Raw genomic sequence first — 21,041 nt, forward strand, 5'->3', positions numbered from 1 at the left:
AGGGGGTCTTTAAAAAAGGAGGGCTTCCCATCAAATTGGAAGGACGAGCAAATAGCAGATAGATAGCACTTAACAGATGTGGTAGAGAGGCCCGCATCGATGAGGGACATTAGGAACTCCAGGACCACTGGCGTATCAACCTGGGCTAGGGAGAGGCGTCTGTCAGACAGGAACCGAAGAAACCTGTCCCACTTGAGTCTGTAGGATTTTTGGGTGGCCGGTTTCCGGGCAGCCAAGATGACTTTCCGTACCGAGGCCGGTAGCCGGGCTAGGGATGGATTCTCCACGCCACCAAGGGAAGGGTCTCGATGTCCGGGTGTCGAACGCGACCTCCTTGAACCGTGAGGAGATCCGGTCTGGGCTCGAGCCGGAGAAAGTTGGCTCGAGAGAGGTGAAGGAGGCAAGGAAACCAGGGCTGCCCGGGCCACCAAGGCGTGATCAGGATCGCGTCCGCTGAATCCGAAACCATCTTCGAGACTGTCCTGGTGATCAGCGGGAAGGGGGGAAAGGCGTAGAGTGCTATCCCCGACCATCGGAACCCGAACGCATCCCCGAGGGAGTCGTCGTCCGGCGTCCGGGAGCAGAACTGGGGACAATGGGAGTTGTACACGGTCGCAAACAGGTCTATTTGTGGGGTTCCCCATCGGGCAAAGAGGTCGTGTACAGTCTCCGGGTGGAGCCTCCACTCGTGGCACGACGAGGGGGACCTGCTTAGCAGGTCCGCCTGAGTGTTCTGGGTGCCTGGCAAGTGTACCGCTTGGAGCAAAATGTTCCGGGCTATGCACCAGTCCCAAAGCCGAAGTGTGATGTCTAGGAGGGTGCGTGACCTGGTGCCACCTTGCTTGTTCAGGTAGTACATCACCGTGGTGTTGTCTGTTCTGAGCTGAACAACTTTCCCCGACAGTGAGGACTCGAAAGCCCTTAAGGCCTTTTCCACCGCCAACAGCTCTAATGCGTTGATGTGGAGTGTCTTCTCGTCCAGGGACCAGATGCCTTTGGCCCATAGGTCTAAGGCGTGGGCACCCCAGCCGTCTTCCGATGCGTCTGTGGTCAACACCAACTCTGGTTGGGGCGGTGAAAAGGGCATGCCGGCGCAGACGTTCCGGCAGTCGAGCCACCAACGGAGGGAGCGAATGACTGGTCTTGGCACGGTAAGTCTGCGGGAAGGGGGGTCTCTTTCCAGATCGAAGACCGACAGGAACCATGACTGCAGTGGTCGAGCCCGGAGCCTTGACCACGGAGTGACAAATGTTGTCGACGCCATGTGACCCAATGCCACCTGAATGTCCCTTGCCATAACCCGCCTTCGGGTGGTGCACCTGCTGACGGCCCGGGCCAAGGCCTGAAAACGGTCCGGAGGCAGAAAGGCCATACAACTGTTTGAGTCGAGGAGGGACCCGATGAACTTTATCTGCCTTGTGGGAAGCAACTGAGATTTCTCGAGGTTGACCACTAGGCCCAGGTCCCGTAAGAGCTCGAGTGTCTCTGAGGTGTGTCGTTGTAGCTCTTGACGTGAGGGGGACACGAGGAGCCAGTCGTCGAGATACGGGAAGACTCTCATGCCGCGGCGATGTAGGTGAGCAACCACGGGCGCCATGCACTTGGTGAAGATGCGAGGAGCGGTAGATAGGCCGAAGGGGAGGACGTTGTATCTGTAGACGTCCGTCCCGACGGCGAACGCCAGAAACCTGCGGTGGGACTCTCGGATGCTGACATGGAAGTAAGCGTCCTTTAAGTCTATCGTTGCAAACCACAGGTCCTGCTGCAACAAAGGTAAAATAGAAGCAAGCGTTACCATCCGGAAACGGCGATAAGACAGGTAAGCATTCAACTGTCTAAGGTCCAATATGGGCCTGATTCCCCCATCAGGTTTCGGGACCGTAAAATAACGGGAGAAGAAGCATCTAGGGACGTCGACGGGATCGACAATGGAGATGGCGCCTTTGGCGAGAAGGGTGCGTACTTCGTCGAGAAGGGTGTCTGAGGGGGGAGTGGACAGAATAGCTCCAGTTGGTGGGAGCTCCTCAAATTCAAGGGCATAACCCCTACAGACGATGGTGAGGGCCCAAGAATTGGTGGTGATTGAGGCCCAGGTGTTAGAAAAGGGCCTCAGTCTGTCCAGAAAGAAAGGAGCAGTAGAAGCGACGGAGTACGCTAAGTCCCATCAGTTCCTCTTCTTAGCCGGGTCCGAATCTTGCCTCCTGTAATTCTTTTTGTACTTGGGCCCCGACCGACGGCCCGAGGAGGAGGAAGACTGGGACGGGAAGCGTTGCCTGCCCTGATCCTGGCGCTGGAAAGGCCTATCTTGTTGGTAGGGCCTCTGGCCCTGGCCATACCACTGGCGTACGGCAGTGAAGCGCTTGCGAGAAGACGACTGGGGGGAAGAAGACATACCGTGCTTCTTGGCAGCGGTCCTCATCCTGTACTTAAAATTAAGCTTTTCGTCCGTCTCACGATGGAAGAGGCCGTCCTCGTCGAAGGGCATGTCTTCGATGGTCGAGCGAGCATTCTGGTTCAAGTCCGAAGACCTTAGCCAGGCGTGCCTGCGGAGTGCTATGGCAGCCGCCATAGACTTAGCGGAGCAGTCCGTGGCGTGTCTGGCCGAAGTGATGAGCCATCCTCCAATTGAGTGGGCCTCGTCGCGGACTTCCGAGAGGATAGCCTGGGAATCATCAGGTAAGTCCGGAATGAGAGGGGACACCTTTTCCATGAGCCACTGTATGTAAGCGCCCATGCACGCGTTGTAATTTGCCACTCTCATGCCCAACGCCGAGGAGAAATACGCCTTCTTGGCCAGGGCGTCGATCTTCTTAGCTTCCTTGTCGGATGGCATCAAGGAAGCTTTCGGGGTGGACGCACGCTGCGAGCCTTCTACGATGGCTGAGCTTTGCTTGGGGTGCCCAAACAGCCAAGACGGAGTCGGTGGAGAGATTCTATAGAGGGACTCAACCTTCCTGTTGTTGGACGCCGTGGATGCAGGGGCCTCCCAAGAACGCCTGGCTAACTTCTCCAAGGAGGGAAGAAGAGGTATTGCCGGCGGGGTGGGCAGTCTTCCATGGATCCGTCTCTCAACCGGGTCCGAGGCCTCCTCTTCAGCTTGGGAGATCTTGATGTCCAGAGCGTTGCCCATTTTGATGACATGCTCCGCGAAGGTTCGGACATCGTCGGAGGGGGACACCGCACCCGGCTGGGCAAAGTCCTGGTTGGCCGACTGATAGTCATCGTCCCGGGAAGAAATTGAGTCGTGTCTCGGGCGGTAACGGGCCTGGGAAGCCGTTTCGTCATCCGACTCAAGGTTCACGACATCCGGGTCGGTAGCGGCCTCCACTCGGTGGGGTGAAAATGCAGACACCCTGGAGGGTCTGGAAGAAGCTCTTGGTCTCGGTCTCCGATGTTCGAGGAGGGACTCCACATCCTCTTGAGGGACCAGTCTGTAGTACCTCCCTGTTTCAGAATCGTAGTAGTACTCAGGCTGAGGGTCCCTGGGTGGGGATGGAGAGACGGCTCGACGTACGCGGGTTGGCATTGGAGTCGGAGAGCGACGGTCATCCCTGGAGCCCGCAGGGGAAGCCGGTTCCGAGAGGAGTTGAGCAGCTTCCTCGGGAGCATGCCGGAAGGTAGACAGGGGTCGGGACCCCGAGGCTAGATCACGAGAGCGGTCCCCACGGCTGGTGCCTGTGACGTGCGACCCGGAGGTCGAAGTCTTAGCTCTTTTGGCCGCCAGGCGTGGATCTGATGGTCGGGAGTCGCCCTCCGACGGTCTACGGTCGGCATCCGAGTGCCTGCGTACCGAGTCAGAACGGTCTTCTGGGCGAGCCTGTGGAGTGTCCTCCTGGCCTCGATCCAGGGAGAGACGTCTAGACGGCTGACGGTCGTCGTCCAAAGAAGAAGATCGGGGTCTCTTGGATGACACGTGAGCCCCAGTTGGAGGTTTAGTTGGTCCCGTAGACTTCGAAGTCTTAGTAGACGAAGGCCTCGAAGCAGAACCCGACTTCGGAGTGGTAGAAGTGGGCGCCTTCGGGACAGAGGAGCTCGAGGCAGAACCCTTATGGGAGCTCGAGTCCTTCTCGGTGGTCCGGCTCTCCTTAGGGACCTTCTTATGCTTTTTATCCTTCTTGGAAGCTTTGGGGATGGGTTCAGCCGGGCCCTGTGGTTCAGACGGACCATCCCCGGGGAGGGTTGACGGATCCACCGGTGGCGACTGAGTCGGAGACTCGGCAAGGGTCGGTAGGGAAGTCGCGGCCGAAGATGAAGCCCCCACCGAAGACATCGCCCCTGAGGTGAAGACTTTAGTGTAGATAGCAGCCTTCAACCTCGTCTCCCGATTTTTCCTCGCTTGAGGAGTCAAAGACTTACACAAGGCACAAGAGGCCGGAACGTGGGTCTCTCCCAAACACAGGAGGCAAGAGGAATGGGGGTCCTGGCCAGGAATCTTACCCCCACACACGGAGCACTTTTTAAAGGGTACTGATGGCATGATCCGAAGAGCGAGGTCAGGCGGTCCGGGTCGGCAACGAGCGAGGAGACAAGTCCGAGGGAGAAGCAGGTGCGAGGTCAAACACGTTCCGGGGTCTAAATGCCAAAATCAGATCAAGGGCTAGTCGCAGAGAAGAGTCAAAAACGGTCCGAGGTCAATTTCCAGTGATTCCTTTTCTAACACAGAGAGCGAAGTTCCTAGTGGCAGCTAACGCGGCGGAAAAAAGGAACTGGGGAAAAGAGCGGGAACGGAGGCTTTATAGGGGATGGGCGGGGTTACCGCCAAAAAGTTTCAACATGTTGCAAAGTGTACTTTGCCTAGTGATTCCAGAAGTTTCCGAAGGCACTGCGCAGGCGCAGTACAACCCATTTGTATGATTCGCAGAGACCACGAAGAAGAAGGAGGCCTTGTGCAGTCGTGGGCTGGACTCCCAGGTAACTGGAGGGTCACAAAAGCAAAGTCAGTGGCAATTTAGCAACTTCAGAAGCTGCCCGAGATCATCTCACCCATCTGGTGAGATGTAGGTGGGGGTAAACAGATTTCTAGGGTATTTTAAAAAAAGGCCCTGGACTGGAGCCATTTAGTGGACCATCCACCCCACTTTGCTGCCTTTTCACTCCAGGAACTATTCCTTGTCCTCTGTCTACATGCTCTCTGTTTTATGTGCAGAAACAAAGGGATGCTCCAGCAATAGATGTTTGGCATCAACAGGGGCTTGGACTAGATGACTTATGGGGTCCCTTCCAACTCTTATTCTGAGGGTTTGCAAACCCCCGGGCTTCACAGAGGACTAAAATTGGCTCAGCTGCCCTTGTTTAGGAAAGGGAGGACAGGAATGCCACCAGAAACACACACACAAGAAAACATGCTCAATTTTGATGGGGGGGGGGAATCTTCTCTTACCAGAAACACATCACCCTGGGAAATGGGCAAAGCCTCACCTGCTGGGGCCCCTGCCATTACTGTCAAAGCAGCCATCGATTTTGTGCCAATATAATGGCTCTTCACCAAGAAACGGGACAAATCCAGGACCGTGTCAAAGGGCTGGCTGAGGACCTTTTGGGCCCACTCGCACACCAGCTGGCAGGCGGCCGAGACCACCTCCTCGTCCGCACTCTGCAGGTGCCCAGAAGACTCTGCCCCGTCCAGCTGAAACCAAAGTGAAAGGGAGGTTTTCAGCAGCCATGGCCAGCACCAGCCACAAGGCCAAAGGAGGTACTACAGCCATCCCCCGAGAGGCCACAGCTTGGTGTTTTCCCAAGTCTTGGATGAGTGGCTTTTCCCATCTGAAGAAGCTGAAAGTTCCCTGCAATTTTTGGTTCAGTGCAGATGTCTGTACATACACCTACACAGCAAGCAGGCAGGACTGGAGAAGTTCTGGCACACACACACACACACACACACACACACCAATAAACAGGCAGACACATGTCTTTAACAAGTGAAATCCAGCCTCTTGGAAGATGTAATCAATTCACATATCAGGAAAGAAAGTCTTTCTTTTATGGTCCGTCCCTTTTTAAAAAAATATTGCTCCTTCTCCCCATCTGCTACAACCATGAAAAGCTTGGTAAGAGTCTTCATTTCAAAACACTAAAAAAGGAAACACAAAAATCGAGTCTAAACTGCAGGGTGTATCAGCTTACTTAAAAGTGTTTTGTTCTAACAAGAGCTCAGATGTAACCTATTATAAACAATGGGCTGTGTTGCTGCTGTATACTTTCAAGTCATTTCTGATATATGGTGACCTAAGGAGAACAGCATGGACAGATTTCCTTAAACAGATTCCTCCAGAGAGGATTTGCCTCTGAGGCTGGAGAGTGTGACTTGCCCAAAGTCACTCAATGGGTTTCCATGACTGAGTGAGACTTTGAACCCTGGTCTCCCAGGGGCTTGGTCCAACACTCAGGCATTATACCACATTCCCTCCATTGAATTAGCTACTTGTAATTACAGTGGGGCTGCCTTATGTACCAGGGCTTGGTTCCAGGTTTGGTATTATGATTTTCTTTAAGTATCCCAAAGGGTTCATATTAATTTCTTCTGGATAAAAAAAGGGTTACACTATAGAAATGCAACTATAATCATAAGTAGGTTGTTGAGGTCTTTGGGCCTGTAACTAATTGCTTTTTAAGGCCTAAACCTAGCTATTAGTGCCTGTTAGATAAAAACAGTTCGATCCACTGACTTAAGAACTTCTCATTTATTCAGTGGGTCTGCTCTTGTTGGCAATAACCAAGAGATGTAGCACCAGAAATAACTTTCCAGACTATGATCCTAACTAACCTGCAGCCTGCATCTCTACATGACTGAGGCACGGTCAACAGCACAACACACTGGTACAAATGTTCTGAGGGTGGGCTGGAGGGAATTGTATATATTACCCCATCTCCTGTTTTATGGAAGTCCAGATTGGGAAGCGTCGGCATCTGCACAAATGCTTTCTTCCGAAGTCCACTATAGCAATATGTAATCTGGAAAATTAAGGTGCAAATAGATGCAAAACAGGTTGGACATTGTTAATAAAAGCAAGTATTTGAGGAACAGAAATCTCAGCTGTCTATGTGTGATTGAGGGAGGAAGGGAGAATGACAATCTGGCCCATTCAAACCAAACCCACTCCCACAGGTAACTTATAGAAAGTGAAACAGATGGTGAGAGAGAGTAGGGTGTGTGTTATTTGAAGAGACATATTTATAAAGGATATTTCGATTTGCCTCGTGTGCCCAGGCGTCGAGCCTTCATGTTGGGAAAGACATTTTTCATGATCTTCCCAAAATCAGCAGCACTTAATGGGTGGTAGCCAAGATTGTCACAATAGCTCCTGAAACAAAAAGAAGAACCAAAGCAGAAGACATTAGAGACTGGTACTGAGTCTTGGAGAGCTGGAACGCCATGCTGAGCCTTCTTTGCTGTGGTCTCTTCACTACAGACTTTCTCCCATCAGAGATCTGATCAAAACCAACGCAGCCATCATCCTAGTGCCAAGTGAAAAAATGTTTGTTTGCTAAAGCCTTCAGAGCCTAACTAGCTAAATACAAATCTGTGTATGAGCATGCTTTTGAAATGTTTTGAAATATTTTAATCAGTTTTTGACTGTCTTCTTTTAACTTGTTTATTATATTTTTAGACTTTTAAATGGAAGTTCCCGGTTCCAACCTGTCTTCTCCCTCCTCCATGTTCAGTCCAGTCTTTGACCAAAGTATTAAACTCCAAAGTACCCATGCTACCATATTGAGGAGGGAGCAAGCTTGTTTTCTGCTGCTCCAGAGACTAGGACCCGGAGGAATGGATGCAAGCTGCAGGAAAAGAGATTCCACCTCAACATTAGGAGGAACTTCCTGACAGTAAGGGCTGTTCGACAGTGGAACACACTTCCTCGGAGTGTGGTGGAGTCTTCCTCCTTGGAGGTCTTTAAGCAGAGGCTGGATGGCCATCTGTCGGGGGTGCTTTGACTGGGAGTTCCTGCATGGCAGAAGGGGGTTGGACTGGATGGCCCTTGGGGTCTCTTCCAACTCTACGATTCTATGATTCTCTACCAGGCCTCACACTACAAACACTATTGTTACGGGCTTTCAAGTTGACTCTAGATTCCGACACTGGTTTTTTTGGCCAGATTAATTCAAAGGGGAGGGGGGTTGCCTTTGCCTTCCCCTGAGGCTAAGAGAGAGTGACTTGCCCGAGGTCACCGCATGGATAGTCCAACACTCAAACTACTACACCACTACACTAAACCACTTGCCACCCCACCTACCCACCCCAAATAACCCAGCATTAGGTACCCTGAGCAAACAACCATGGGCTAGATCTTTGGGAGCAAAACTCACTTGTACTCATCATAGACCTCCTGCTTTGGGAGGGACGTCTCGGGATGCTCCTCTAAGGTGTTCCGGATCCAGGAGAAGGCATGCACCTGTTGGGCGCGGCTGGATGACACCGACAGCTGATCACTGAGCCGAGGAGGAGGAAGAAAAGGCAATACATGGAGGGCTCCTCACCAATTCAGGGGTTTTATCTCATCAACAACCACAACAGCAATGCTATTATCAGGATGTTCAGTACAAGGCTCTCTGGAAAGGTAGGGAGGCTTTGGAAAAGTTTAGAAAGCTTAGCTGGCTTTTCAAACAAACAAACAGAACATGGCCACATAGCCTGAAAACCCCACAAAAAATTATGGATTCCAGCTGTGAAAGCCTTCGACTTCACATTAAACAAACAATCCCACACACAAAGATTTGTACCTCTACCTTACACCTCTCCTGATTAAATGGGGCACCACTGACTAATCCATCAAGTTTTACATGGGGGGGGGGCGACTGCAGAGGGACCAGAGTCCAGCCACCCTCCCTGCACCTGCCACACTGGTGCCTTTTGGCACACGTACCTTTTTTCTCCATTGCTGGGACCAGAAGGCAGTTGAAGGTAGAGGTAGAGTTTCTGTAAATCTGTAAACTTCTCAACTTCTTGCTAAACACAGAGGTATTAAAAAGGGGGAGGGGGTAGAACATAAACACAGTGAAACATGATGGTCACAGCTAATAGTTGTCTTTATATTTCTGGTTACCTGCATGCTTTAAGACATCTATACAAAGAAATAACTGAGGGCAAGAGGCTATCTTCTTCTAACCTCCCCAACATACAAATGCACTGCCTCTGGGCCTGCTGCCCCTTCCTCTCCCCACATGGCACAAGCACATACCCCCCTGCTAGCTCCCTCTGTGCCAGCTCCCTCCCACAGAATCACTCTCTTCGCCCGCCTGGAATCCCATTGTGAAGGAAGGAAAGGTGGGGTTTAAATCCTTGAAATAAAAAAATGAAATAAATAAATTTTCCAGTGACAGCAAGGCAGACCAATTACTTATTTAATGTATATCCGCTTTTCTCCCCTTATGCAGCCCAAAGCAGCTTATAATACAACTGAAAACCAAACAGCTAAACCGGTATGTTGTCCAAAAAATTTAAAAGTGTTAAACAACCAAAACTCCAACTGAAATATTAATATAAAAATATTAAAAACACATAAAGCATATATTACCTATTTTAAAAAACCAGCACATCTATTTATTGCAAAAGGCAATAGAAAGGATCAACCCTTCCTCAGAGGGAGGTCCATAGGCTGGGAACAGCCATCAAGAAGCCCCCCATCCTGTATCTCCACCAGATGGGCCTGTGAGGGGACTGGGAGAAGGGACTCCCTGATGACTGTAAGGCTCCAGCAGGCTCATAATTGGGGGAAAGAATCTTTCAGATCACCTGGGCAAAAGCCACCTGTTTAAAGTAAGTTCAAGCAACAGGATCTCCATGCAATCACCTAGCTTGGCTCCAAGTCAGCTGGCAACACAAAATGCCTCTATAGCTTGGGAGGAAGCCGGAAGATGGGCAAAGGGCATCTCTGGGGCACGGTGGGGCAAATGGGAGGAAGCGGCATCTGGTATGCCAATCCCCCCACAACAGCCGCAGCAGCCAGTTCCCCGGGGCTCACCCTCATGGCTGCAAAGACTCCCCCCAGATGGACCATGCTCCGGCATCAAAAGGAAGGAGAACCCCAGAAAAACCACCCAGACCACTCAAGACAGGATGGCTTTGGTCTGAACTGCTGCACCTGCAAGTAGAGCTGGCTACCCAATGACCAGGGGAGAGGTCCAGATTGACTACCACTTGCCCACTGCCAATCTTGAAGTCAAGAGCACAGTTTACATGTGTCATCCTCAAAAGACCACTCCTTCATGTATAACGCTGCCTGAAATCTTAGCTCACCCATGGAGGTGAAAGACAGCAACAAACCAAGCTGAGAAACTCAGCCCATCTTTTCAGGCTGCTTTACAATCCATCATGTACACAAGCCCACTAAATCTCACTTAGGAAGTAAAAGCTTCCAGCCTTCAAGCCTCCCACGTGCGCCTGTGGGGTGGGGAAGTGGTGGAGAGATTTTGCAGAGCCTGACAGAATACTGCAGATGGGGAAAACCCCTTTCTGACAGAGGCTGCCTTGATCCACTTCTAATCCCCTGGCAGAAACCAGATCAGTGTTACAGGCCCTGGCCTTTCCGTTCCACTTACCAAAATGCAGTCCACTTTCGATTGTACAGTTTTGCTAGAGAAAAATAAAAATAAAGGCCAGTATTAATCATTTGTATGGGAATTATTTGTATAGCTTTATATACAGATCTATACAGCAGTGCTTTTGGGAATGAGTGGGGCTGAGGGTGAAGAGAAGCAGTAGGCGCTTGCCTGGCACCTAACGGGAGGCCAGCTCCGGATATAGCTGCTGCAACCCAACACCATACTCCCCTTGCCTGGCAAAGGCTACCAACACCAGCCAGGAGGACTCTATCCGTGACCTAGCAGCAGCCGAGGACTCCCATCTCTCATCGCTCAGAAATAGGATCCATGTGATGGTGGGTCAGCTGTGCTAGCAAACCCAATGGGCAATGTTGCTTTTGCAACCCAGCTGTGCAGAGCCACAGAGGTGCTCTCAGCTCCAAACCCCTGGCACAATCAGCGCAGGCTCCGTCTCCAGCCTCTGGCACTACCACAACCCTGTCCCCATCACCTCCCTCCCTGGAAAACGGGCTCCTGCACTCCCATAAAAAGAAATGAGAAAAGGAAACCAAGACTAGGAATTACAGTGATGTTGGATACTGTACACAGAGTTATCTTATATCTGTCAACCTGCTATTTCATTTGCAGAAACAACGTGGGGAAAGTAAATACAACACCTTCTCTTAAATATTTCATTCATAATTTTAAAAGAAAAACCCATCACCATCTTTCCATTTTTCCAAGGGGGAAAAAAGGCCTTCAGGAAAAAGACCCCTTCTCCCCTTACCCTGGGCCTTCAACATCTCTGCCGTCTGATGGAAAGAAGGCCTCCCATTTGTTTGTACCACTCCCATGGGAAGACGCGGCAGAGGGCCTTTTCTGCTGTGGCACCCCAAATATGAACAACCTGCCTTCAGAGACCAGGCTGGCACTTGCACTGGTCTCTCTCCAACCTCAATGGTTTTATACAGATCCACATGTGCATAGGGCTTTGAATTATTTTAAAATTATTGTTAACTGGCTTTAATCCATGTCCTTTTGGTTTGTTAAATTGTTTAATACATTTCTAGTCTTTCAAAACAATTTTTATTATTTATATTGTTTTAAGCTGGCTGTATTGATTTTACTGTACACCACCCTGAGATTTTTAGGTAGAAGATGGGAAAGAAATATTAAAATAAGAAAGTAACAAAGGCAGCCAGAGAGGTGAAAGCACAGACTCCTGCAATCCCACCAATCTTTGGGCTTCCCAAACTGCCCAGTGACTAAAGCTGGACCCTTGCGCAGGTGTTCACATAGTAAAGGGCAGAGAAGCACACTGGTTGGTGGTCTTCCTCAAGAGATTCGGGCTGCGGGTGTGCAACTCGTCCTTCACATGCCAGGCAGGAGTTTACCCTGGGACAAGGCACCCAGCCGCCTCCGAAGTGACCCCGAGGACAAGGCAACCGGCCTGTCCAGCCTCTCTGTCAAACCAGCCCTCCACTCCCTCCTCAAGCCTTCCCACAACAGACACAAGGCAGGGAAAGCCACCCCTTTCACTGCCTAACACAATGGGTGAAGGGTATGAGGCCTCTGCACCTTCAGACCTCCCAGCCACCTTGCAGCAAGTCTCCTCCACCTTGAATTTCTCTTCCTCTTCCATCTTCTGTCTCAGCTCAAGTCAACCAGCAAATGTTTGCAAAGAAACAGGAGCAGATTCAGAGGAGGAGGAGAAACTAGCACATTGGTGTACTTTTGTGCAAACCTTTAGCTTTCTGAAATCCATGAAGCTGAAGGTTTTGAACAGGAGGCAAAGGAATCTTTCTGACATTTACTTTCTGATGCATTCGCTGGAATTGCTCAGATAACACAGCAAGAATCCAAAAACCTGCAGGTCCTCTGGCTTATCGGTTATGAGCAGGGTGCTGGTGTGTCCTTTTTGCCACAGCTCCCTCCCACAGCAGAAGTGGCTGAGCTTTTCATGCTGTCCACACATGCAGGCATTTGCTCTTCTGAGATTTGTTTCTTTCAGTAAACTAGAGAAATAATTCATCGTCTATGCCTCTGGTTTTCTGGGGGAGAAGTAAACCGAAGAAGAGGAAGTGCCTATGTTTGGACAGACTGGTAGACACGAAGGAGGCAGCTTGCCCATCTCTCAGTACCTCGGCCACTGGGATAAAACCACCAAGCATGGTGCCCAAGTCATAGGATATTCAAAACTGATCAAGTCCAGGGCAGATGAAAACCACTCATGTTTTTAAAATCAGAAAAGCACTGATATATATATATTTTATAATCAATGGGAACTTGGTACATCAACACTAATGCTAGTTTCATTGATTCATTGAGTCAACACCAGTTGGGGCTAATAACTGGGTTTGGGCCTTAAATTTCTCTTATTTAAATGCAAGAACTCAAATGAAAGTTCTCTGGATCCCTCAAATTCAATTTGGTGTCCTCTTTTGGGTACAGCATTTGGGAAAGAGAACAGCCAGGGCCACTTCCAGTCCTTCCACAGCAAGTCCACCACCACAAAATCCAGGCCAGCTCCTAGAGAGGCTTTTGGTTCAATAAAATGCCTCACAAAACTCTTGCTGGGGAACCCCCAGCGGGAACTTCATTCTGGGGTTCCCAAAATGTGTCCAAGTGTACCTCCCTCACTGGTTAGCTCAGGTGTGGGAACGGCGTGACCCACATGCACCCATAAGCCCCACTCTGGCACTCTCCAAAGCTCCATTAAACCCAAAAATGCATTCATTAATAATAATAAAACCACTGGTTGCTTTACCATTGCTATCAGTTTTAGCTATACTCTATTTCAAGGTGGGAAAAGTGAAGCCTGTGAGTTTTGTAGTCCCTAAAGTCCCTCCCACCAGAACCCCAAAGTCCCCAACACTTCTAAATTTTTAAATTATTTCCAGTGTGATTGAGAGTTGTACTCAAAGCCCTGCAATGCATACAAACATACTAAGGGAAAAACAGAAAGAAGAAGAAGCCCTCTGCCACCCACAACCTCCAAACCATTCAAAGGCTTCTGTTTCCCTTCCAAAGTGGGTGACAGGAAGTAATGAAACATCACTTCTGGTGTCCATTTTGGGGAGAAAAGAGAAAAATGGGTATTACGGCCTACAGTGGGTGGTAGAAAACCTGGTTCCTGCCTGCCCGCCCCCCCCCCCCCAACAGTTGCCCACCCGTGCTATAATCTGTGAGATACAAATTACACAATGAACCGGACTCATTCCTGGCACAGCCACTGCACATGCTGTCTGTGGATGATAGAAATTACAGTCCAGCACAAGGGCACTGGGTGGGGGATGAGGGGATCCCTGTAGGGTGAGAGCCCTCTTTGTCCCCCTCCTCCTCCTCCTGGGCTCCTCTGAGAAGCTGCCTCATGGCTCCCTCCTGTGGGGTCGGTCCATGCAATGTTCCCGGGGGAGTATGCACCCCACAATCCCAAGCCCTTGTCAGTCCCCACATGGCTGTCTACTAGGACAAGCAGCATCTTCTTCAGCCCCTTCATGAAACCATGGACTGACTCCAAAAAGGTCAGGAATGTGACAGATGCTCGGCCCCAATCCATAGGGCACCTTCTCCTCCTACTGCACCGTATGTGCCACAGCCACACAACCCACACAAAGCAGCCAAAGCTCACAGACCGCTGGGCTGTGCAGGGGAGGTTTTAACTGTCTGGACACAAAAGTGATTAGCATAAAAGCTTTAACAAATCTCAAATAAAAACAGAAATCAGAGAGATTAAATCCCAAATGTGCAGCAACGGCAGGAGCACTTTGCAACGTGGCCCTAAATGACACTAATCAGGCAGTCGAGGTGTCGCTGACATTCAGACCCAACCTTTCTGTCTAGACGTTTAATCCACAAATGGGGGGGGGGGGGTTCCAGACCATTTGCAGGTCTTGGCTGTTTCCCCAGTCAGGAAAACACACACACATACAGGAAAAGACGGCATATACATGAGTGTATTATGTTTGTACATTTGCCTATGCACCTTGTCTTTGACATGTACCTTGTGAGATTAAAAAACCAACAGTCAGGACCACTTCCACTGCAACTGGTCAGGAACAGAATCCTGACCCTAGGAGCAGGTCCCAACCCACTCAAGCAGTCAGTCCTTAATCGGCTACCAACAAGGCCCAACTATTATGGCTAAACCCCTTGTTTATTGTGACTTCAAAGTAAGGTCCACTGAATTATCTGGGGTTGCAGTTTGGGCTCTGTGCCAATCCTCTGGCTACCATCCTAAGCACATCTACTTAGGAGAAAGCTGAGCTGAAGTTTGCAGGAAATGCCTTCTGTGTTCAGTGACTGCAATCTAGTACAGAGTCAAGCCTGGCTGTTGTTGTTGTTGTTGCTGTGTGCCTTCAAGTCATTTCCGACTTATGGTGACCCTAAGGCAGTGGGGTTCTCAAACTTCCTAATGCCACAACCCTCGTATTGTGGTGACCCTCAACCAAACAATTATTACCTAAGACCATCAGAAATAAGTGTTTTCCAATGGTCTTAGGTGACCCTTGTGAAAGGGTTCTTCAACCCCTAAAGGGGTCACGACCCACAGATTAGGAACTGCTGCCCTAAAGTGTATTTATCTTGGGGGTTTCTTGGCAAGACTTGTTCAGAGGAGGTTTACCATTGCCTTCCCCTGTGGCTGGGAGAGTGTGACTTGCCCAAAGTCACCCAATGGGTTTCATGGCCAAGCAGGGAATCGAACCCAGTCTCCGGAGTTGTAGTCCAGCACTCAAACCACTAAGCTAAACTGGATCCTCCACTAAAATCCAAAGGCTGCAGCAAACGTAACTCTAAGTCTGCAAGTATGTTTAAGGAGCAGACCTGGCCTGGCTGGGCCAACCTCCCAGATACCTCCCATGGATGGGGGGTAGTTCTGCCTTTCAGCTTCGGCCTCACCAATAATGAACACCTCTGAACAGGAGATGATCAGTTCAGCCTTGCCATGTCCAAGAAATGTAACCATTTAAAGGAATCAATATCATGGTATATATATTTTTGACCAACCGCATTTTAAAGTTTAAGGGAACTGCTTTAAAACCGTGTCTCTCTAACACATCACCGACACAACTAAATGCCAGAAATGTCAAAGTGAAGAAGGCATTTATATTCATATACAACAGACATATAAACTCACAAAAATGTTTTGGACCAGAGCAAGAGACAACATGAATGAAGTTAGATTTAAGCCCACTGCTATAGTTATTCCAAAAATATTGCTACACACCTTAGGAAATTCTTAGGAACTCATAGGAACAACCACCAGGACAGGTTGAGTCAAATCAATAGGAAACAACTAATGGCCTCAACTCAATTGTCCGTCCGAAGTAGAGTAGATCCGCTGAATCAGAGGGATTTACACAAGTATTGACTTACCATTCCTCCACTGATCCAATGAGTCTACCAAAAGGATGCAGGCCATCTAACAGAAATTTCATACAAACCTCTGGTAGGTTTGTATGAGGAGATACACAGCCTCGACAGACCAGCAATAAAGGCCAGCAACGAGGTAGAGTAGGGGCGTGGCGTCCGCATGACTCATGCCCCAACTCCACCCCCACACCCGCGTGATGCCGTGTGCCCCATCACACAGTGGGTGGCATCATGGCGCTCCTCTGGTGCTGTGTCCAGATGACACAGCACCAAAGGAGCACTGAAAAGCTGGTGGCTATGGCACCCTTTCTGCAGCACAAAAAGGAGCTGCTTTTTGTGGTTTCTTTCTGTGCCGCAAAAAGGCCGGATCGAGGTTGTGGCATGTAGTTGCTGCGACTGCAATCCGGTTCTGAAAGGAGCAGTCTGTTCAGCCCGAGTTACAAAATGAATGTACATGTACACCTTTGTGCTAAAGCTGGCCTGCTGGAAGAAAAGGAAGGAGACAATTATTCCACCAAAAGAGAAGGAAGGCAATTGAGCAGATGTCTCAAAGCAGTTGGTACCTTTCTGATTTATCCTACAAACATTCTGTACACCTGTAAAATAAGAAGCACCCTTGAGCGTCTGACATCTCCATTGTGCTCCTGAGTAGCCCAATTCTACTCCACTGCTGTTGGCTCTCGCTGCCAGAGTTCACTATCAGAGGGAGTGCTCTATCTTTAAAAAAAATTGCACTATGAAAAATAGTGGATGAATAAGACCCCTCGGAGGGGTCCTCTGTGTATTCCTTGCGAGCTGATCTGCTGGGTTGTCCCCTTCCTTTTGTACAGCTCTGTCACTGAAAACCAATAAAGGCATCCAGCTGCAATACTTTCTTTGTATTATACTTGTTGTTTATGTATGAAAGGGATAGCTCAGTGAACCAAGTAGATGTCTTTAGAGGCATTATTTCTTTAACAACAATAACTATAACAACAAACATTGGTACCAGAGGCAGAAATAGCATGGGAAAATTAGGAATGGGTTTCTATACCATTAAAAACAACAACAGATGTTCAATTTGTTTCAACCAATGTTTTATCTAAAACTAAGAAAATGCACATGTAAGTTGAAACAACCAAGTAAGTCTTGAATAAATACCAAAAATATTTTGAACCTTCTAGAGACCCCTTAAAAGACCAACATTCATCCAGGGATTGTTTTTCTTTCTTTCTTTCTTTTGCCATCCTCCACCTTTCTTATGATTTCCATTTCGGTGGCGAGATTTATAATCTGTTTTAATATGCTATGGGGGAGCTGGTGAGGCAAGCTTTTCTACTTTCCTATTTTTCTCTATTTTGCTGCTGATGCATGCTCAGTAAGGGATTCTCAGGGCAGCTGCTGTTTACCTTGCCTACGATAAGCAGGCATACATGTCTACATGAGAACTGCTAAATTAGACATACATTTTCTCCCAGTTCAAGCTTTATTGCATTGTTTACTGCAGAAATGCTAAAGCTGCAAAGCAACACCTAAAATCTGTTTCTATAGCCCTTCTTTGCCATCTTCCCAATGCTGATGCTGCTTAAAAAATTCAGCTAGGTAGAACATGAGGAAAAGAGGCAGGACTGAGTGGACACAGCAGGCGTGATGAAACTGTGGTCCTCCAGAAAACACTCAGCTCCAGCCCCCACTGGCCCTGGCCATGCTGATGGGAAGTATGAGCCCAACACCTCCTGTGGCCTTCTACTCTACACAATTACACACCAACAGCTATGGCATCCTATGGAATCCTGGGATTTGTAGTTTAGGGATGAGTATATAGAAGTCAGCTCAGGCACCTCCTCAACAACTACCAACCCCAGGATTCCACAGGATGCAGCCATGGCGGTTAAGGTGGCACTATAGTGCCATAACTGTGTAGTCTGAAAGGGCTCTAAAGGGCCAGAGGTCGTGGTCACACACACGGTGTATACAGGACTGCAGCCAGTGATCTTCAGAGTGGAGCCCCACAGGGCTACGAACATGACAACCACTAAAACACACTAGGTTTCCAGTGCGTCTACTCTAGTTGGGATTAGTGCATCCTGGCCTAAATTCTTCTTCTCTAACCCTAAAAAGTGTTCCCAGAGTGGCTAAGATGCACAAAAAAGAGCAGCAATTAATATTCAAGTACCACATGAATAAGAATAGTCTTAAAACAAGGAGTAACAATGCTCCACACACTTCTTATGTGTTAAGTCTTTGCAGAGCTTTCCTCTAGAAGGATGGCTAGTTTATATTTGCACATGTCTTTGACTGTACCCTTAAAGAAACTTTTCTATTCTTTTGTTCCTTTCCTTCCTTTCTTTTGTTCTTTCTTTCTTTCTTTCTTTCACTCACTCTTCATTTTATGGGGAGGGAGAGCTGTGTGGTGCCTGGGATGTAAAGCTTGGCTTATTTTGTTTTCACATGGACAAATAAGTAATTTCAGAAGCTTCCTCCCTGCTGGAGGAGATGAGATATGTGGTATACTTTAAGTAAATTTTCACATCCTGGAACTTTTCTAAGAACAATTTGTTTCAAAAAACATGGTTTTTGCATAAGAAGGAAATGTTTTGCACAGAAAACAATATATTTTGCACAAGACTTTTTTTGCACTGTTTTCTGCCCAAAATGTTTGTCCCCAAATGTGATTACATTTTGCAGCAGCTGGCCATTTCCCCGTGTGGTGTCTGAATGTGTCAACAGAGCCTTTCTCATTGAGGACAAGAATATTTATGTGCATTCTTTACCTCTCTAGCCCTGGACCTGTGCAACCAGATACAACTGTCCCTGAAGACTCTGCCACCGAGGTCTGGGCCAAAATCACCTCTTCTCACACTGCTTGTACTGATACACACCACACGTGGGGCCCTTGCAGGCCAGCCACAGCAGCAACCAACAGCAATGACATCCACTTCCCGGGTTTTTCAATTCACCTCTGCTGAGTTATTTCCATTTACCACAAGAATGTCTAGGGACCTTTTACTACATTTGCCTCCTTGTGAATTCTGAATAAAAGTTAGAGAAAAACCCAGAACCCAGAGAGTCCCATCCAGAGGTCCACAAATGTAGGGGGTGCGCTTGTCGCCAACAGTGGCTGATGTTTTCATCCACAGCTCATCACTGACCTAAGTTAAACACAGAGCTAAAAGGACAAAGCGAGTGCCAATGGTGCCCCATCCTAGCCAGCCCTGCCCTGCCCTCCATGAGATAGAACAAGCTCAGACTTGCTCCTGCCCTCCATCTCTTCAAGAGCTGCACCCTTCTCAGGCAACAACTAGGAGAGCAAGCTTAATGGCTAATCAAGGAGACTGTGATATAATAGATCGGCAGGAGAAGGGTCCCAATGGATCAGGAGCTCCGCTTGGAGTTGCTGGGTGTCAATGGAGGGCTGCATCTTCACTGGGGGACCCTGGGTGGGACCTGCCAGAGAGAAGGGGCAAATCCTGCCTTGCCTCCTAACACCACTGAGCAGGAGAGTTCACTTACAATACTGTGATTTTTAAAATGTATTTCTTTGTCTAGTTTATATCTCACCTCTCTGCCAAAATGAGGTTTATAATTTAACACCAAATCCAATTAAAACTTTAAGGTTAGTAGAGTGCTGTTATTATCTTACAGCACTGTTGGCCCTCCATATCCATATCCATGAGTTCTGCATCCACGGATTCAACCATCCATGGCTTGAAAATATTTTTAAAATAAAAATATTGATAAATGAATTCCAAAAAGTAAACCTTGATTTTACCATTTGATCTAATGGACACCATTTTACTATACCAGTTTATATAGTAGGACTTGAGTGTCCACGAATTTTGGTGCTCAGGTATTCCAAGGACCCGCTGTACTTCAAAAGGGCCTGTAAGATTTTGTTCGCTAAAAAGCAGGTGAACCGAAAGTTTTTGAAAGGCAATCTTAACTCTAGTTCACTAAGGAAGCAAATGTCTTCTCAGAGGTGCATACCTCTTACAACAGCCCTGCGAGGAGCATTATCCATGGCTGGCTGTGATCCATTTCATGCTGGCACACACCCATCACATGCCAAGGGCTGCTTGGGCTTCTACGAAATCTGCCATCCTAGACCTCTTTCCTCACTGGACCCAAGGAGGCTACTCACTAGAAAGTATGTCGTGCCTAAAGCTCTCGGGTGTTCCTCTGCGTCCCCTTCGCTCCAGGTGTGTCCCTCGGAAAGGCGAGGAGCCACTTTTAAGCCAGACCCATGGAGCTGAATAGAGTGCATAGGCCATGTGCAGCACTGCCTCTTGTTTCCTAATGGGGCACCCGGCATCCCTGGCTACGCCAAAGCCATGAGGCAGGACAGCAAGTTGCATCCATGGCCTGTGAGGCCAAGCCCATGGAGAGCAGTGCGCGGAGGCTCTGGAGGGGCTGGCGCTTCTCTCTCTCTCTCTCTTGCCAAAGATGGTTTCCAAGGAGCAGAGTCCAATGCGGGGCTACACATCCGCTCCCAGCCACGCCGAAATGCAGGCCGCCCCAAGGGCCACAGCCTTCTGCTCCGCACCAGTGGGAAGCAGGTATCTCCAGACTGGCCTCGGCCCCATCTCTCCGCGGGATCTTTCCCCACCTGCCTGCATAGGGCCTCCCTGCCCGCCTCCCATGGAAGCAGCAGATTCTGGTGCAAGAGAGTGCAGAGCAGCAGGGCCCTGGGCCGCCCTCTGCCAGCCTGGCCTCCCTCGCAGGGAGCAGGAAGAGGGGCCGGGCGGCCAGAGAAGCCCCCTCCTCTCCGGCCAAGAGGCCTGCAAGGGGCCCTGTCCCGCCCTCCTTCGGCCTGCCATCCGGAGCGAACCAAGGCTGCTCCTGGGGCTCTTGCCTCGGCATGGAAGGAAGGAAGGCAGGCAGGCAGGCAGGCGAGAAGGAGGTTTTCCTCCGTAGCCATTTTGTGTTCCGACGCGGACGTCAAGGCGGGCGGGGAGGGCCCTTTCCGAGCCCTCCGCCTCAAGCATCCTCCTCCTCCTCCTCTTCGGGGGCTGAGGGAGGGCAGGCAGTGTGTAAACAAAGCCCGAGGAGTGGGCTGGAGCTGGGTCCGTCTGTGGCGGAGGAGGAGGCACGGTGCACCCGCCCAGAGACAAAGAGGGCCGCCGTTCTGGGGAGCCCAGGGCCCTGTGCTCCTCCGCTGCCTCCTCCCCGGC

At 49.5% G+C, this 21,041-nt stretch overlaps 1 protein-coding gene across 2 annotated transcripts in view; it reads right to left on the minus strand.

Moving 5' to 3' along the window:
* Positions 1 to 21,041, minus strand: part of LOC149307086 (DNA-binding protein RFX7-like) — a 33,010-nt gene that overhangs the window by 10,762 nt on the left and 1,207 nt on the right. Inside the window, exons 2-7 of one of the 2 annotated variants that reach the window (XM_089538016.1) lie at positions 10,537 to 10,570; positions 8,862 to 8,944; positions 8,305 to 8,427; positions 7,181 to 7,301; positions 6,862 to 6,942; positions 5,419 to 5,626 (exon numbers count right to left, since the gene is read on the minus strand). In XM_089538016.1, coding sequence (XP_089394142.1) covers positions 5,419 to 5,626; positions 6,862 to 6,942; positions 7,181 to 7,301; positions 8,305 to 8,427; positions 8,862 to 8,944; positions 10,537 to 10,570 — 650 coding nt within the window. Of the gene's footprint in view, positions 1 to 5,418; positions 5,627 to 6,861; positions 6,952 to 7,180; positions 7,302 to 8,304; positions 8,428 to 8,861; positions 8,945 to 10,536; positions 10,571 to 21,041 lie in introns of those variants that run through there. The other variant, XM_089538017.1, reaches the window with a different exon arrangement.

Source organism: Sceloporus occidentalis, unplaced genomic scaffold, assembly GCF_023333645.1.
Source record: "Sceloporus occidentalis isolate IW3139 unplaced genomic scaffold, rSceOcc1.0.p SCAF_9, whole genome shotgun sequence".
In the NCBI taxonomy this organism is placed as follows: domain Eukaryota; kingdom Metazoa; phylum Chordata; class Lepidosauria; order Squamata; family Phrynosomatidae; genus Sceloporus; species Sceloporus occidentalis.